Source organism: Mobula hypostoma, chromosome 13 (genome assembly GCF_963921235.1).
Source record: "Mobula hypostoma chromosome 13, sMobHyp1.1, whole genome shotgun sequence".
Lineage (NCBI taxonomy): Eukaryota > Metazoa > Chordata > Chondrichthyes > Myliobatiformes > Myliobatidae > Mobula > Mobula hypostoma.
Genome location: NC_086109.1, coordinates 97,819,184 through 97,837,732, shown reverse-complemented (window position 1 = coordinate 97,837,732; position 18,549 = coordinate 97,819,184). Strand labels below are relative to the sequence as shown.

At 44.8% G+C, this 18,549-nt stretch overlaps 2 protein-coding genes across 4 annotated transcripts in view; one reads left to right on the top strand and one right to left on the bottom strand.

Moving 5' to 3' along the window:
- The window catches only part of homer2 (homer scaffold protein 2), a 38,545-nt gene extending 30,275 nt beyond the window's left edge, over positions 1 to 8,270 (top strand). Inside the window, exons 8-9 of one of the 3 annotated variants that reach the window (XM_063066334.1) lie at positions 7,001 to 7,081; positions 7,786 to 8,268. In XM_063066334.1, coding sequence (XP_062922404.1) covers positions 7,001 to 7,081; positions 7,786 to 7,974 — 270 coding nt within the window. In that variant the 3' untranslated portion in view covers positions 7,975 to 8,268. Of the gene's footprint in view, positions 1 to 7,000; positions 7,082 to 7,785 lie in introns of all 3 variants that reach the window. The other 2 variants (XM_063066335.1, XM_063066336.1) reach the window with 2 other exon arrangements.
- A 97-nt stretch (positions 8,271 to 8,367) lies between these two features.
- Positions 8,368 to 18,549, bottom strand: part of LOC134355836 (WASP homolog-associated protein with actin, membranes and microtubules) — a 29,768-nt gene continuing 19,586 nt past the window's right edge. The window contains exons 9-10 of the mRNA XM_063066332.1: positions 17,285 to 17,678; positions 8,368 to 16,118 (exon numbers count right to left, since the gene is read on the bottom strand). Coding sequence (XP_062922402.1) covers positions 15,808 to 16,118; positions 17,285 to 17,678 — 705 coding nt within the window. The 3' untranslated portion in view covers positions 8,368 to 15,807. The remainder of the gene's footprint in view (positions 16,119 to 17,284; positions 17,679 to 18,549) is intronic.

The following is an 18,549-nucleotide window of genomic DNA, read 5'->3' as shown; positions in this document are numbered from 1 at the left end:
CAAAGGAATCTGGGAATACAGGTCCATAATTTGCTGAAAGTGGCGTTACAGGTAGATAGGGTTGAAACCTTTAGGTACATCGGCCTTCATAAATCAAAGTATTAAGCACTGGCAATGGGATATTATGTTGAAGTTGTATACATAGAAACATAGAAACATAGAAAATAGGTGCAGGAGTAGGCCATTCGGCCCTTTGAGCCTGCACCACCATTTATTATGATCATGGCTGATCATCCAACTCAGAACCCCGCCCCAGCCTTCCCTCCATACCCCCTGACCCCTGTAGCCACAAGGGCCATATCTAACTCCCTCTTAAACATAGCCAATGAACTGGCCTCAACAGTTTGCTGTGGCAGAGAATTCCACAGATTCACCACTCTCTGTGTGAAGAAGTTTTTCCTAATCTCGGTCCTAAAAGGCTTCCCCTCTATCCTCAAAACTGTGACCCCTCGTTCTGGACTTCCCCAACATCGGGAACAATCTTCCTGCATCTAGCCTGTCCAATCCCTTTAGGATCTTATACGTTTCAATCAGATCCCCCCTCAATCTTCTAAATTCCAACGAGTACAAGCCCAGTTCATCCAGTCTTTCTTCATATGAAAGTCCTGCCATCCCAGGAATCAATCTGGTGAACCTTCTTTGTACTCTCTCTATGGCAAAGATGTCTTTCCTCAGATTAGGGGACCAAAACTGCACACAATACTCCAGGTGTGGTCTCACCAAGGCCTTGTACAACTGCAGTAGTACCTCCCTGCTCCTGTACTCGAATCCTCTCGCTATAAATGCCAGCATACCATTCGCCTTTTTCACCGCCTGCTGTACCTGCATGCCCACTTTCAATGACTGGTGTATAATGACACCCAGGTCTCGTTGCACCTCCCCTTTTCCTAATCAGCCACCATTCAGATAATAATCTGTTTTCCTATTTTTGCCACCAAAGTGGATAACTTCACATTTATCCACATAAAATTGTATCTGCCATGAGTTTGCCCACTCACCCAACCTATCCAAGTCACCCTGCATCCTCTTAGCATCCTCCTCACTGCTAACACTGCCGCCAAGCTTCGTGTCATCCGCAAACTTGGAGATGCTGCATTTAATTCCCTCATCCAAGTCATTAATATATATTGTAAACAACTGGGGTCCCAGCACTGAGCCTTGCGGTACCCCACTAGTCACTGCCTGCCATTCTGAAAAGGTCCCGTTTATTCCCACTCTTTGCTTCCTGTCTGCTAACCAATTCTCCACCCACACCAATACCTTACCCCCAATACCGTGTGCTTTAAGTTTGCACACTAATCTCCTATGTGGGACCTTGTCAAAAGCCTTTTGAAAATCCAAATATACCACATCCACTGGTTCTCCCCTATCCACTCTACTAGTTACATCCTCAAAAAATTCTATGAGATTCGTCAGACATGATTTTCCTTTCACAAATCCATGCTGACTTTGTCCGATCATTTCTCCGCTTTCCAAATGTGCTGTTATCACATCCTTGATAACTGACTCCAGCAGTTTACAGTATTGGTGAGGCCTAATTTGGAGTATTGTGTGAAGTGTTGGTCACCTATCTACAGGAAAGATGTAAATAATGTTGAAAGAGTACAGAGCAAATTTACAAGGATGTCAATGTGTCTGGAGAACCCGAGTTATAAGAATAGGTTAGGACTGTATTCTTTAGAACATAGGAGATTAAGAGGAGATTTGATAGAGGTATACAAAATAATGAAGGGTACAAGATAGGGTAAATATAAATAGGTTTCCACTGAGGTTGGGTGAAACTACAGAGATCATGGGTTAAGGGTAAAGGTGAAAAGAGTAAAGGAAACAGAACATGAGGGAAAACTTTGTGAGAGCGGAGTGAGCTGCCAGCACAAGGGGTGTATAAGAGCTCAATTTGTTGAAGTGAAGTTTGGATAAGTACATGGATCGTAGTGGTATGGAGGTACAAGCTGATGGGAGTAGGCAGTTAAACGATTTTGGCATGGACTAGATGGGCCAAAGGGCGTGTTTCTGTGATTTACATCTCTGTGACTCCTTCCATCTAGACTCCCAGATCTGGTTGCCCCCTTCTCTCCCTATGATCCACAGGGGTTGCAACAGCTGCCCCTCTCCCCTTTCCACCATCCAAAAATATGAATGGTCCTTTCAGGTAAAGCACTTTCAATCTGGGGATGTTTTTGTGCAATTGTACAGGAAAAACACCGACCTTACAGTCCCCTTCACTTGAATTCTCCTTCTCACGGTCACTCTGTGCAGTCTCAGCCCCTCCAATGCACTCATGATGTGCATGGGGAGCAGCAGCTGGCCCTCTGCCCAAAGATATCACCACTTCCATCTTCAAGGTTTTTTGTCATTTGCCTGTTCATATACATTTACTTATTGAAATACAGGGTGAGATATGCCCTTCCGACCTTTCGAGCTGCACTGCCCAGCAATCCCCTATTTGACCTTAGCCTAATTACGGGACAATTTACAATGACCAATTAACCTACCAACTGGTAGGAAAGCCATGCCATCATGGAACGTGCAAACTCCTTACAGACAGTGGCAGGAATTGAACCCAGGTCACTGGCACTGTAAAGCATTGTGCTAGCAGTTATGCTATTGTTCCGCCCCAAACCAAATATACAACCAAACAATGTTCCTCCAGGCCATGGTGCACCTACAAAATGTATCACACACTGCATATAAAGCAAAATATTACCTTGAATAACTTAATAAAATATAATTCAAAAATGCATGTAGCACGGGTAAATAGTAAACAGTAACAGCTTGCTGCCATAGTGACAAGACCTCAGTGGTAGCAGGGTATTCATTAGCCCCATAGCCTGAGGGAAGAAGCTGTCACTCAGTTTGCCAGTCCTAGTCCTGATGGTCCTGTACCTCCTTCCTGATGGTAGTCGGTCAACAATGGGTGGTAGGGATCCTCAACAATGCTCGGACCCTTCATCTGCAACGCTCCTGGTAAATGTCATAAATGGAGTGGGGGGGAGCTCAAAGGGGAAGGAGGAGAAGGACCCCAGTGATTCTCTCTGTGGTTTTTTACTCTCCTCAGTAGGGTCTTGCAGTCTCTGTACTGCGCCATGAGGCAGCCAGACAGGACCCTCTTGATGGTGCTCCTGTAGAAAGTTTAGAAAGTTGTTAGAATGGGGACAGGAAGCCTTGCATGCCACAGTTTTCTCACCAAGTATAGATGCCACTGGATCTTCTTGACTAATGAGGAAGTGTTGTGGGTTCAGGTTAGATTATCTGTTTAAGCTCTTCTCTCTTCCCTGAGCTGGGCCTTGGCTCTTTCATCACCTGCATGCATTGTCGCTTTGGCCCTCCCATCTGTGTGTGGACTCTTTCGTCATTACATACCTCATTCCTGGGTCTGATGGGCAGTGGGGGAGAATATTGATCTGAAACATTCTCTCTCCATGTGTGCTGCCTGGCAGTCCGTGTAGTTTCTGACTCACAGCCTGTCCCCAGGGTTTAGCCCCAACATTGGGCAAAGCCACTCTCAGACATACCCCCATCACTTGGTAGGAAGATTTTCTTTTGAAACCCAGAGTGGTTGGGCTCTGGGATGGTGCCTGATGGGTGGGTGGAGGCAGAGAGACCCAACATTTAAATATCTAGCTGAACATTTGGATAAGTACATGGATGAGAAGGGAACATAGGTACAGATACGGGTCAATGGGACTAGACAGATTAATAGTTCACTCACATCTGCCCTCGCCCCATCCTCCCACCACCAGACCAGGGATAGGGTTCCTCTTGTCCTCACCTACCAACCCACTAGACTCCACATCCAGCACATAATTCTTTGTAACTTCTGCCATCTTCAATGGGATCATACCACCAAGTACCTTTCCCTCCTGCTCCGCAATTTCCACAGGGATCGCTCCCTACACAACTCCCTGGTCCATTCTTTCCACTGCTCTCCCTCCTGAAATTTATCCTTGCAAGTAGAACAAGTGCCGAACAAGTACCTGCCCCTACACTCCACCCTCACTACCACTTTGGGGCCCAAACAGTCCTTCCAGGTAAGGTGACAAAGTCTGTTGGGATCATCTACTAGATTCAGGGCTCCAAGTGTGGCCTCCTCTATATTGGTGAGATCCAACATAGATTGGGAGACCACTTCATCGAGCACCTATATTCTGTCCGCCAGAAAAAACAGGATCTCCCGGTGGCAACCCATTCCAATTCTACTTCCCATTCCAACATGCCAGTCAATGGCTTCCTCAACTGCTGTGATGAGGCCACACTCAGGTTGGAGGAGCACCACCTTACAGTCCGTCTGGGTAGCCTCCAACCTGATGGCATGAACGCTGAGTTTCTGAACTAACAGTAATTGCCTCCTCCTTCACTATTCCCCATTCCTGTTTCCCTCTCTCACCTCATCTTCTTACCTGCCCATCACCACCTACTGGCACTCCTCCCCTTCCCCTTCTTCCATGGTCTTCTATCAGATTTTCGCTTCTCCAGCTCTTTACTTCACCCCCTCCCCTGGTTTCACTGATCATCGAGTACTTCTTCCCCGAGCCCCACCTTCTTCCTCTGACTCATCTTCTTGTCCAGTCCCGATGAAGGGTCTTGGCCAGAAACATCGATTGTTTACTCTTTTCCATAGATGCTGCCTCCTCCAGCATTACGTGTGTGTTGCTTTGGATTTACAGCAACCACAGATTTTCTCATATTTTGACCTGTTCAAAAGAGATGTGTTACACCTGAACCCGAGAGGGTCTGATATTCTTGCGGGTAGGGTTGGCTAGAGTTGTTCGGGTTGGTTTAAACTAATTTGGCAGGGGGATGGGAAACAGAGTGATGGTGCTGAGGATGAGGTAGCTGGTTTACAAACAGAGGCCATGTATAGTGAGACTCCTAGAAAGGAGAGGCTGATGATAGAGCAAAACTACGGTCAATAAGATGAGTTGCAATGTAAAATGTGGACAAAATAGCAAAAGTTGAATACAGGACTACAGGTGCTATATTTGAATGCGCATAGTATACAGAATAAGGTTGATGCACTTGTACCACAGTAACAGATTGGCAAGTTTGATATAGTAGGTATCACTGAATAATGGCTAAAAGAAGATTATAACTGGGAGCTTAATGTCCAAGGATACATGTGGCTCTGTTGGTTAAAAAATGAAATTAAATTACTGTATTAGAAAGAAGTGGCATGGGGTTGGAAGGTGTTGATTTGTTGTGGATAGAGTTAAGGAACTGCAATGGTCAAAAGACCCTGCTGGGAGTTATATACAGACCCCGAACAGTAGTAAGGATGTGGTCTACAAGGTACAATGGGAGAAAGAAATGCATGCCAAAAGGGCAATGTTACAATAGTCATGGGAGATTTCAATATGCAGGTAGATTGGGAAAATCAGGCTGCTGCTGGATTCCAGGAGGGGGAGTTTTTTTTAAGAGTGCCCACAAGATGGCTTTTTAAGAGCAGCTTGTGGTTAAATCCGCTGGGAGATCAACTATTCTAGATTGGGTGTTGTGCAATGATCCAGAATTGATTGGAGAGCTTAAGGTAAAAGAACCCTTAGGGGAAAGTGATCATAATATGATCACATTCACCCTGAAATTTGAGAAGGAGAAGCTAAAGTCAGATGTATCAGTATTACAGGAGTAAAGGGAAATACAGAGGCACAAGAGAGAAGATGGCCAGAATTGATTGGAAAAGAACACTGGCAGGGATGACAGCACAGCAGCAGGGGCATCCAGGTGTGTGAAGTTACCATTACTAGAGAGAAGGTTCTGGGAAAACTGAAAGATCTAATGGTAGGTAGGTCACCTGGACAAGCCGGTATCCATCCCAGGAGCAAAGGGATTCGGGAGTCATTGAGCAGGATTCCCTAAAGGTTAATTTGCAGATGAGTCTGTGGTGAGGAAGGCAAATATGATGTCAAGATGACTAGAATATAAAAGCAAGGATGTAATGTTGAGACTTTATAAAGCCTGGTGACGTCTCACGGAGTATCGTGAGCGTTTCCGGGCCCCTTAGAAAGGATGAGCTCAAACTGGAGAGGAATCAAAGGAGGTTTACAAAAATGATACCAGGATTAAAAGGCTAGTCACATAAAGAATGTTTGATGGCTCTGGCCCTGTATTCACTGGAATTTACAAGAATAAGGGGTGACCTCATTGAAATTTACCAAGTGGTGAAAGGCCTTGATAGAGAGGACCTGGAAAGGATGGTTCCTATGACAGGGGAGTCTAAGACCAGAGGACACAGCCTCAGAATAGAGGCAACACACATAAAAGTTGCTGGTGAACGCAGCAGGCCAGGCAGCATCTGTAGGAAGAGGTGCAGTCGACATTTCAGGCCGAGATGAAGGGTCTCAGCCTGAAACGTCGACTGCACCTCTTCCTACAGATGCTGCCTGGCCTGCTGCGTTCACCAGCAACTTTTATGTGTGTTGCTTGAATTTCCAGCATCTGCAGAATTCCTGTTGTTTGCTTCAGGATAGAGGAGTCACCTTTTTGAATGGAGACGAGGAGGAATTTTTTTTTAAACAGAGTAGAGAATCTGTGGAATTTGTTGCCACAGGCAACTGTGGGTGTCAAATCTTTTATGTAAATTTAAGACATAGGTTGATAGATTCTTGATCGGTTGGGGCATGAAGGGATATGGGGAGGAGATGGGGATTGAATGGGAAAAAAAGATCAGCCATGTTGAAATGGCCTAATTCTACTACTATATATTATAGTCTTACTAATAATTTAACACAGACTGGATGGGCTAAAGTCCTGCCGAAGGGTCTTGGCCTGAAACATCAACTATAGTTTTTCTCATAGATGCTGCCTGGCCAGCTGAGTTCCTCCAGTATTGCGTGTGTGTTTGGTATGGATGGGCTAAAGAGCAGATTCCTGTGTTGCAGTGTTCTACGACTATGACTGTGGGCCGAGTAGGCTATAGACCAAGCGTGAGGTGGGCATCATAGGCCTGTTTCCGTGCTGAGAAATGCCAAGGTGGTGAACACTGTTCTTGCTTCCCCGACAGGAGCTGGAGAGGCTGAGAGAGGATGTGCAGGTCATCCCGGGGCTCCTGCAGCAGTGCAATTGTTTACAGCAACAGATACAGGTACGGCAGAGGTGGGAAGAGAGGGGTCACCTTAGCTGTCTCCAGCCTGATTCCCACAGACCAAGGATCTCCCTCTCACACTGACCAATCGGTCATTTATCAAACCGCTGCAATAGCACTCTCTCCCACCTTCATACTCTCTGCCCTGTTGCTGCAGCTGCCCAAGAACTCCCCATGGTGGCTTCAGTTGATGAAGATGGTACTCAGAATACTACATCCCTTCCATACAGACCAAACCCACTGTGCAGGGGGTGCAGCCCCTGGACCCAGGCTAGGGTAGGTTAGGTTGCAGTGGGTAGAGTCCTTGCCTCACAGCACCAAAGGCCCAGTTCAATCGCTGACCTAGTCAACTCTGTGTGCAATTTGCATATTTCCCCCAGTTACCATGTGGGTTAAAAAAAAAAGGGGAATTGGCTAGTTAATTTGCCCCTAGTGGGTTGGTGGGTGGTAGAATATGGGGGGAGTTGATGGAAAAGTTAGCAATGTAAAACATGGGATGAATGTGAAAATTACTTTTGCTCAGAATGGACTGTGGTCTGAATGGGCTCCTTTGTGCTGGATGACTATGGGCTTGCAGGCCGTCTCAAATCTATAGTCCCTGTAATGGGGGCGTACTCAGCACTGACATTATGGGCTATAGGGCCTTAGCCTGTTCTATGTCCATGTGGGTCTTGCTCATTGCTCACACTGTCTTCTGAACACAGAGTGCAGAGAACTCCAACGCCGAGTTGGAAAGCAGGTCCAAGACACTGAAGTGTAATGTGGAGGAAAGCCAGCAGAAGTACGAAAACTTGCTGAAGGATCTCACCACCTTCCTTGGGATCCTTGATGGAAAACTGGACGAGCTCCATGGATTTCGACAGGGACTTGCTAAACTGGGGATGGACAATTGACAAGGGGAGAGCCAGGAGATGGGAGTGGCTGCATTCAAATACAGTTAATGGTCAGCCAGTCACAGATCCCCTTATCCAGGTGGATCTGCAGTCTCACCCTCTCCACACACACAATAAGTCTTCAGTCTCAACACCTCCCCCACCCCCCCCCCAACCACCCAACACTGGAGTGCATCTGCAGTCACCAGTTCCACCCTGATGAATACTAATGAACTATTGTAGATGGTCTGGGAGTTTTGTGTCATTGTTACTAAAACCAGCTGTTTTATAAATTCCAGATTATTAAATGACCAAATTATACATGTTTGGTGAGATATGAACTACTTCTTTGTGGAAGGAATGAATGACTGATCCTCATTTATAATCTTAACTGTGTAGGATACCTGGTGGTCTAAACCTGTCCATTTGCAGGGAGGCCTGGGTAATTCCCAGACAGTGACTGTTCCCTGCCTTACCCTCTCACTGGTTGTCTACCAGATATTGAACCAGTTATTTCACACTCCTGTAATGCTGAGTTTTGGATCAAGCAATCGTTTGTCCCTGCTGAGGCCTCACACAGACTGGCAGGGTCAGTGCTTCCTGCCCTCCTTCATGTGGAGCATGTGATCCTGTTCACTCTGTAGTCATTGACCTTTCTCTCTCATGACCCTGCTTCCTCATGATCACACCTCCAGCACATAAGCATTCCCACTGAGCAGAGGCAGCGTGTCAGCTTTAACTGCTCTCAGTGGGGCTTGTGCTCGAAGATTGGGAATCTTTTTACTTTTGTTTGGCAGACTTACTCTAACTTTGAAGAGATGTTTAGTTACAAGCTAACTTTCACATCTGATCAGGGGATGACTTGTTAGGGAATCTCAGACATTACAAAAGTGTCTCCCTGCTGTCAGGGAGGAAACATCAATGATAAAACTTCCTTAACCATCTCTCAGGCTGAAGAGCAGATCCTTGAATGAGTGTGGATTCAAGAGGGACAATGGACAAGATCTTCAATGTGTAGTATCAGCCACTACACACGACTGGCAACCTTACAATAGCCTCTGGCTGTCAGCCCAGTGGGACTAGAGAGCAGTTTCTGCATCTGTGACATTCACCTGCACCTTGCAGTGATATGCAAACCATAATTAACCAATAGATCCACAACAGTTAATCCCAAATACAGATGAGTTCCAAATCAGGCTGTGACAGCACCCTCTTTTTGTCACAATGGTGCATCTCACCTTCAGTGGAAGGGTAATCGAATATTAGTGTCCTCCCAGCTCAACGTCAATGCCTTAATTTGACTCAGTTGGACAGCCTGTCATTGGCATGGCCAACACCAAACTCACTATTCTGAGCTCTGTCATAGATTACCAGGAGATAGAAGTGATAAGGCATCCTGCAAAATTAGACATGTTTCCCCATCTCTGGAGGAACCCTGTTGGGCACGTGGCCAAGAGGTTAAGGCGTTCGTCTAGTGATCTCAAGGTCGCTGGTTCGAGCCTCAGCTGTGGCAGCGTGTTTGTGTCCTTGAGCAAGGCACTTGCCCACACATTGCTCTAGTGTCTGTGCGAGGAGTGGTGCCCCACACAGACTTCCAATCTGCGCCTCGTAAGGCATGAAAATGCCTGACACAGGCCTCTCATGGTCTGAGTCGACGTTCCTCCTCCCTTCGCATCTCCAGAGAAACCCTGGAGTAAAATCACCTACCCTAGCATGACAGAACCTTGCATCCATGCATGGGGCACAAAGTGCAGTACAAGGGTCATGAGAACCAACTCCAAAGCTACTTAACATATCAGTGGATACTGCTACAACTAACCCTTTAATGACTCCATCCATCTGATAAGTCGGCAGTTCATTTTTATTTGTTAATCTACCTGCAGGACTCCCTCAGATATGGGAATAGATATTGATTTGATATCCACAATTTTGGTCTCAACGGGGAAGTGGGAAGATTCTGAGTGTCCAAACAGATCATGCCCTGGCTGATAAACCCTATAATACCACATCCTGATCGCACAGTAGAGAAAGGAACTGTTTCAAATAGTTGTGCTTTAAGAGAAATGTTGCAGATCCTGGAAAATGTGTTGCTATAACAAACATTTTCAGAATTGCTCTTAAGTTTCCTCCGTGGAGAATCTCTGGCACTGACATTAAAGCGTTCTCTCAACTTCTGATTCTGGTCACCACCCACTCTCCCAGGAACGTCACTGTCAGTGATAATATAACAAAGTCAACAGGCCCAGGAACAAGCAGGTTACAGTGGGGTTCCTGGTCTTTGTGTGCAGTAGGGAAGGGATGGAAGGTGGAAGCTGTCATTGGGCTCCATTTCACTGGGTGCAACCCTCTAATCGTTGTCCCTCAACTGGAACCTATGGACCCTGGAGAGCTGACCCACCAACCACTCACTGGGGCTGTTGCTGATCAAACCATCCAACAGGCCCTGCAACACCCTTGTCATTCAGCCTTCCTGAAGCACTCCAGGCTCCTTAGCTTCCTGCCTCACTGAGTAATGAGGGTATGGACACAGCTGGGCTCCTTATACAAACTAATAGTCTATTTTTACGTTTTACTTTTAAACTCCCCCCAGCTTACTCTCAGAAAAATCTCTGCTGTCATCACATTCCCCAGCTCCCAGCAACATTAACTTCTTATCATCTCAATCTCCTTGGTATCTAAAAATTTATCAATCTCTGTCCACAATATGCTCTGTGACTGAAAATGCACAGCCCTCTTGGGCAGATAGTTCCCAAGGATTCACCACCCTCTGGATGAAGGAATTTCTTCTACACTCAGGGCTGAGGGCCCCACTTTGTCTAGTCTCCCCTCATACACCAAATACTACCATCCTCACCCACAACTTTGCTCCAGTTATCTATCACGAGTAGATTGGGAGACTGGACCCATTTGCTATATTGCACACACAGTCTTACCAGGGCTTTACGTACTGTAGCAAAATGTCTGACTCTATGCATCCATTGTTATCACTCACCTATTACACCAATCACAGCCTTAAAAACACCATTTTGTAAATATTTCCTTTTCATAATTCATGTCAATTCTGCTCAATCCTTTGAATACATTTTCACTAATATTTCAACATCTCCCTACTAAATACATTCCGCTAACTAGTCTTTTGGTATACTCCTTTCATCACTGCTCCTAATTCTTCACTGACACTTGGTCTATTGATCAAACATTCCTGCATATTTCACAATTCCCTTCCCACATTACCGTTTAACAATCCCCATTAATATTGAGATCATTATGGATCTTATTCCACCCCCTCCCAATTTACCTTAAACCCTCCCCAACTACCAATGAACCTCCTTGGGAGGGCATTGGCTTCACACCTGTGGAGATGAACCCACCCTTGAACAGGTCTGTCCTGTTTTATATAAGCAGATCCTTTCATCAGCCTCCTGCAGTGCAGGGAAAACCCAACCTCTCCACATGACTATCCTGACGAATCACTGCTGCACAATCTCCACGCAATGACAGCCTTCTTATAATCTGGTGGCCAGAAATGTAGAAAGTACTATGCTATTTTATAAGACTGTACCATAACTTTCCTGCTCTTCTATTGCTGAGGAAATGAAAGCAACACAATCTCCCATTGTCTTCTTCACCACTGCATCTACCTGTGGTGCCACTTTCAGGCATCCTTAAGAACCCAACAAGGCGTCTTTGTTTCTCAATGCTCCCTTCATTTCTTGTCCGTGTCCTAGTAGCATTAATCCTCAGAAAGTTACCACCTTGCACTCACAAAATGTCTATTTGCATTATTCTGCTCATTTTACCAACTAATCAGCATCAGTAATCGACTTTTATCCTTCTCAACCATGTGTAATCTGACCATGTCCTCATGACACACTTTGCAGAACTACCAGGTCTACAATATGTGCACACAACCCCTTATAACAATTGCTCACCAAGAACATTGTGAACTCTCTTCACTGAGATGACTTTGCTCCTGCAGTGTCCAATACTGCTCACCAGCCCAGGGCCTTTTGCTCCCAGCCTGAGATTCCTCTGGTTGCAGGGTGCCCAATACTTACACATATGAACGAGGGAACAGTCAGCCTGCAAACCTATCAGATCATACCTACACCAGAGAAGCATCCATTCTCTGAAAGACAATTCCATCATTCTCATATTATTTCCCTATAACCTCTGTAAGTAATTCCTTCTTGCATGACACAGAGAGTCATGACACATGGTAGCGTAGTGGTTAGTGTAATGCTATTACAGAGCTAGCAAACCAGCATTGCCTGCAAGGATTTTGTATTCTCCCTGTGGGTTTCCTCTCACATTGCAAAGCCATATGGGCTAGTAATTGGTAACGTAGGTGTAACTGGATGGTGCGGGCTTATTGGGCCGGAAAGGCCCGTTGCCGTGCTTACCTCTAAATAACTGACCATCAACACTTCTCCCTTCTCCGGTTCTTACCTAGACTACAAGGTAATGTACCACAGACGTTAACCCACCAACCCATCATTAGGGTATGGAAGAAAATGGAACACATGCCACGGGCTCACACAATCACAATAATGTGCAAACGCCACACAGAGATCAGGATTGAGCCAGAGTCTCTGGGGCTCTCAGATAGGAGGCCTACCTGTGAAACCACTGCTGTCCCCCTGTGATACTAGCTTCCCAACACTCAGAATCCATTCCTTGAACTTAATAATCTGCAGATATTCCCACACAAATGACCTCAAGACAAATTGGCTAGCAACATACTTCATCCCTGACCATGATCTAAAAGCAGAGATTTATTTAATTTTGCCTTACCATCCAAGTTGAAGCTTTACCCAATTTGGAGTTTTGAGGCAGAAACATGGTCAAGTATCACATTTCTTCATTTCTTCCCTCCCTGCATAAAGCTTCCAGACCGAGGACACTGGGTTTTATACTCTGCTCAAGTTTCAGTTGGTATTGGACCCTAGTGACCAAAGCTTGGATTAGACTGGCTGGCAATTCAGTTAGTAAACTGCACACTAGTGTCTAAAGCTTGGATTAGACCAACCTGCAGTTTCAGAGTGGTTTCAAGCACCAGAGATAGGGAAGGAACAGAGAAGGTCCTCTTTAACCAGGTTTCTTTTGTCCTTAAGTATATAGACAATTTATGAGTGATTAATTGTGATGTCTATGATTAAAGAAGATAAAGGTCAGAAGGAACTTCTGACGTGGGTTCCATGACCGGGGCTCATGTTTAAACTTAAGCTGATTGCTTAAGGCAATGTTAAAACTACTGGGTGCTGTCTCGTTGCTGGTGTTTTATGGAGGTTGAGTGAGATTCAGGGCAAATACAGGCTCTGAGCAGAAGAGGCATCTGCTGAGTGGAACAGCCTCCTTTTGTTGCAATGCAAGCGTCGTCATGTGTTGCTGGAGGCCATTTTCCCCATCATACCTGTCGTAGTACTCTCCCACTAGTCCCACTCCCTACTCCTCTCCCCCATCCTCTTCAAAATGATTACTGATTCTATATACAGCTCTGGTCTGAAATTCCTATTTATGCTGCTTTCCAGTCCCCGGTTCCTGCACACAACTGAATAAAAACCTTTCATTTTATCTTTGGTTCTTTTCCCAAGTATTTTAGATCTCAACAATTTAACAATTCACTGATACAAGCAGCATTTTGTCCGAAAGCTGCAACAACAGGGTCTCACCTTAGCTGTGGGCTTAGCAATTTAAACCAACTATTCCCTCAGCTGGCACAGGACCAGAGCAGAAATCACATTCTACTCCAGTCAGGAAGTCAGAGTTTCAGTTGTTTAAAAAATAAAAACACTAGTTACTGCACTGACTTCTGATGAGACAGAAAGAACACCCAATACACAATCAGAAATTAGTGGCTTCCATGAGTGATTGCTACTCCATGGCAGGGACGCTTTAGAAAAGGAAATAAGTACTCTCAAAATGCTGGAGGAACTCAGCTCAGGCAGTATCTATGGGGAGGAATAAACAGTTTATATTTCAGACCTTGACCCTTCATCTGATGATAAAGGGTGTGTGTTGCTCCGGATTTCCAGCCTCTGCAGAATGTGTTTATACAATAAGACCTCACAATATGAAAACAAATGCATATGAGGAGGGTTCTTGGAATAGAATGTGACCAGAGTGCTCTGTAGTCACACTTAGGAAAAACAATATTATTAAAAATTAATAGCTATCATTTTCATTCATTCATTTATGCAAAGTACAATTATAAATACGAATATTTTCAGAAGCAATTCTGAAAAGAAACTTTAAACACCTGAGAGGAAAAAGCATAATGCAATATTAACCAATTCTCCCTCAACTACTGTACAGTTTTTTACTCCGGTAAACTGTTGCCTTTTTAATTTCTCTGGGTAACCACTTTTCACAGGTTCAAATGGTACAGGCTCGCCTATGTGTTACAATTAGGTACAGTCATCTGGTTGTGTCTGCTTGGGAGAATTCTCATTAAACTGCAGAGAGCCATAGCTGCTCCAGTTTCCATTAAACCTGGAGCAGAATGATAACTTCTGCAAGTAAAAGGTTAACAGCTCATCATCTGTAAGCATCCTGGACTTCATAGACTGCCTCAAATGTCAGCAGGAGTTAATTGTCTATCCTGAGATGCAACACCTTGCAGAAGCTAACATACAGTGGTCAGTCCCAGTAAGTGAGCAAATCACTTCCTGCAGGTGAACATTCTCTAGCTAAAACTTGAGCAGTTCTGACAGCCTGCTGCTCCACTACCCTGCACTGGGCCAATGCCCCATAAAGTTTAACATTTTCAAACTTGTGTCACCAAGATCATTCCCCAGTATCTTAGAGCCATGGCTCAACTGGCTGCATCCAAGTCACGTGATGTGAGTGCTCCCTCACCGACACTAAACCCCGCACACAGCTTACCTGAGCTGAACGCAGGTTGCCCCATGCCATTATCCCAAGAGCAGGGGATCTCATTAATCACCAACCACAGAACTACACCGTTGACTCAGGCATTAGCACACTGCTGTTTCAGGATCCTGTTTCCTACACCACACAAGTGTTTTTCCTCAGAATGTAAAACCTAAGTCTTTGTTCTTTTGCTATCCTGGCTCTTAACACTTTAAGTGCCAATCATCCACCAATGTTTCTGGAATATCATGGAACATCAAAGATAAGGGAGGCGCACAGTGTCGCAAACCTGTAAACTACTTAACGTAGTCATGGCCTTTCTCCCTCAGCTACACTTCTCCACTGGAGCTCCCCTGGATCTGATCATGAAACAGATGGAATAATGATATAATGAGGAAAACTGCTGGCACAGTAATCAATTCACAGGACATTTTCTGTAAAAATAATATTTTCTTAAGTGCAACGGGGACTATCAGGCTCCCAAATAAAACCAAGGCAGCTCAACAGAAAATGAATGGGAAATAAGGGAAACAATACATGGAGTCATTGAGGGATTGATAGTCTGTGCAAAATATTAAGAAGTTTTAAGAGGTACACACACACACACACACAGACAGACAAGCCTGTGCTCACGCACACACAACCATCTCTTCTATTGTGCACATGCAGTAAAGGTGAAATCTTCTAATTTAAAGGCACTTAATTCAAATTATTTTTATGCAAGAACAGTCTGAACTGTCCACTGACTGTGGCCTTGCGTTGAATGGACATTGGTATTGACATTTGGTACTATACTTATACTGAGATTCTGTGGCAAAGCAGTACACAGACAGGATCCTTCAGCACAAACACTGGCTGGGCATGTAATCTGCTAAACTCCATTCAACTCTGCAGTAACTGCATTATTCTGTCAGCTAATTCAGACAGTGCAAAACTCAATTTGCAGATGGCACAGAGCAAGTACTGGGACGAAGTGGTATGTCAGCCATCCCACTCTCCATCTTCACTGTCATCTTCATCAGAGTCAGAAGACACTTTTTTCATCCGTTTCATAGCTGCTTTAATGCTGCGTTCTAACTGAGTAGCTGGGTCACTGTCCGAGGCTGGGTCAGGGCTTGACTTTCCATCACGGGCTTGTTGCACCTTTCTTAGTGGGATGCCTCGTCGAATCTCGGCTAACAAGCTTTCTCGCAGATCCCGAGGCTTCTCTGCATACTGCACCTTAGTTCGATCAACCTTCCTAAGCAATACTTCGCCACGCTTCAATGAAGCCAGCACATCATCCATTGTCCCTGGAAGGCAATGGGTTGAGATACAGTCAGGTACAATATAGAAGTATACAGCACAGAATCAAGCTCTTCAGCCCAGTGTCTGTGAACATGAACTAAATCTCTTCTGCCTGTATACAATCCATCCCTGTCCATTTCCTGCATATTCCTCTATCATCCAACAGTCCCTTCAACACCATTATCATATCTGCTTTCACCACCACCCCTGGCAGCCCACTCTAGACACCAACTCTATAAAAGATTTGCCTGCACATCTCCTTTGAACTTTCCCTCTCACCTTAAATGAATGTTCTTTAACACTTGGCAATTTTACCCCGAGAAAAGATTCCAACTGATGACCCTATGTATGCCCCTCACAATTTTTGTTATTAACTTCCATCAGGTCTTCTCTCAAACTCAAATGCTCCCAGGAAAATAACCCAAGTTTGTCCAAATTCTCCTTATAGCTTATACCCATTAAATAAGGCAGCATCCTGGTAAACACCCTCTACCCCTCCATATCCTTCCTATAAAGGGATAACCAAAATTGCACAAAATACTCCCAAGCGTGGCCTAAGCAAAGCTTTATATAGCTTCAACATGACTTTCTGGCTGTTATACTCAGTGCCCAAACCAATGAAGGCAAGAATGCCACACATTAACTTTGTCACTCCATCTACTTGCCTGGCCATTTTCTGCATGGTATGGACTTGATCTCTCCATACATCAACACTGTTAAGTGTCCTGCCATTAACTGCATCCCTTCCCTTGCATTTGACCTCCAAAACGGCAACAAAACTTGTTTGGATTAAGCACCGTCTGCCACTTCTCTGCCCAGATCTGTAACTGATCTACATTTTGCTGTGGACCCTACACAGTCCACAGTTCCAATCTTTTTGTTATCTCCAAATTTACTAACCCACCCATCTACATTTCAACCATATCATTTATATACCACTAACAGAGGCCCCAGCACTAATGCCTGCAGGACATCACTGGTCACAGATCTGCAGCAGGAATTATGCCATTCCTTCCACTACTACCCACTGACTTCTACAGGCAAGGCAATTCTGAGTCCAAACTACCAAGTCACTGTGTGGATCCAAGTACCAAGTTAAAGAATGGATTTTAAACAAATCTGATAAAAGCTATTACATTAGGTCGCACAGGATCAGATCATGGCTCCTTACCTATATTTTCTTGCAGGGATTTCTTTGCTGAATTCTCAGTGGTGAAGATGAGGGGCTGCTCCTGATCTCCCTTTGATGAACTCTTGCTGCTCGGCAGAGCTGGTGGAAGGGGGGGTGGAGGGAGAGGCGGCGGAGGGGGTGGAGGAGGGGGAACAGGAGGCATTACTGAAGAGATCTCACTCGTTTCCATCTGTCCTGGAGATATCGAAGCAGCAGCTGGCAAGAAGATTTGTACTGGAATATTTCTGGAGGCCTTAGAGGGTCTGGATTGTTTTTTACTAATGGAATTATCCATGATGGACATTGGTTGTCCAGCGTGAGGTGACGTGGCATCTTGCCTCTGCATTCTGCGAGCTTGACAACGAGGTTTAAATGCAATCTGCCCCGATGATTTCTGGAATAGAAGACTTGTTTGTTAAAAAAACAACAAATATACAATTGTTGCTACTCAATAATCCAAATGTGTCCTAAGGTCCCCATTTACTCTGTATATCCTGGCTAAATTTAACACCCCAAAGAGCATTTCCACATATTTCTCTGGATTAAATTCCAAATGTCAACTCTATTCCCAAACCACCCACCTGCCCTGCTCATGGGCTGTTTGCCCCACTTCCATCAGGGAAAAGGCTACATAGCATCCACGCTAGGACCACCAGACTCAAAAACTGTCCTCAAAATCAGTAAGCCTCCAACCATTAACTCACGGCTCCACATCCCTAACCACTACTTTATCACTTCCTGTTAGAGTCACTTTATATAGACACTCCTGTGCCTAGCACCAATTTATAGACATACAATTAATGTATTTGTATTTATTATGTTCTTTATCTTATTGTGTTTTGTGCTACATCAGATCCAGAGTAACAGTTATGTTGATCTCCTTTATACTTGTGTACTGGAAATCTTGAACCTTAAATAGGGACCTTAGGAGTGATATTGTACAGAGGCACCTTGGGATAGACCTCCATAGCTCCCTGAAAGTGGCAACATAGGTGGATAGGGCATTGAAGGTATTGGGTATACTTGCCTTGATATGCCAAGGCATAGAATACAAGAGTTGGGATATCATGTCAAGTTTGATTAGGAGTACTGCAAATAGTCACCACACTACAAGAAGGTTGTGATAGTGAAAGAGTGCAGAAGAGTTTCACTAAGATGCAACCCTAACCCTGATGCAATCTTTAATGGAGGGTTGTTTTAATAACGAGAGATTGGATAGGCTGGGATAATTCTAAATGGAATATGGAAGTTTGATGAGTGACCTT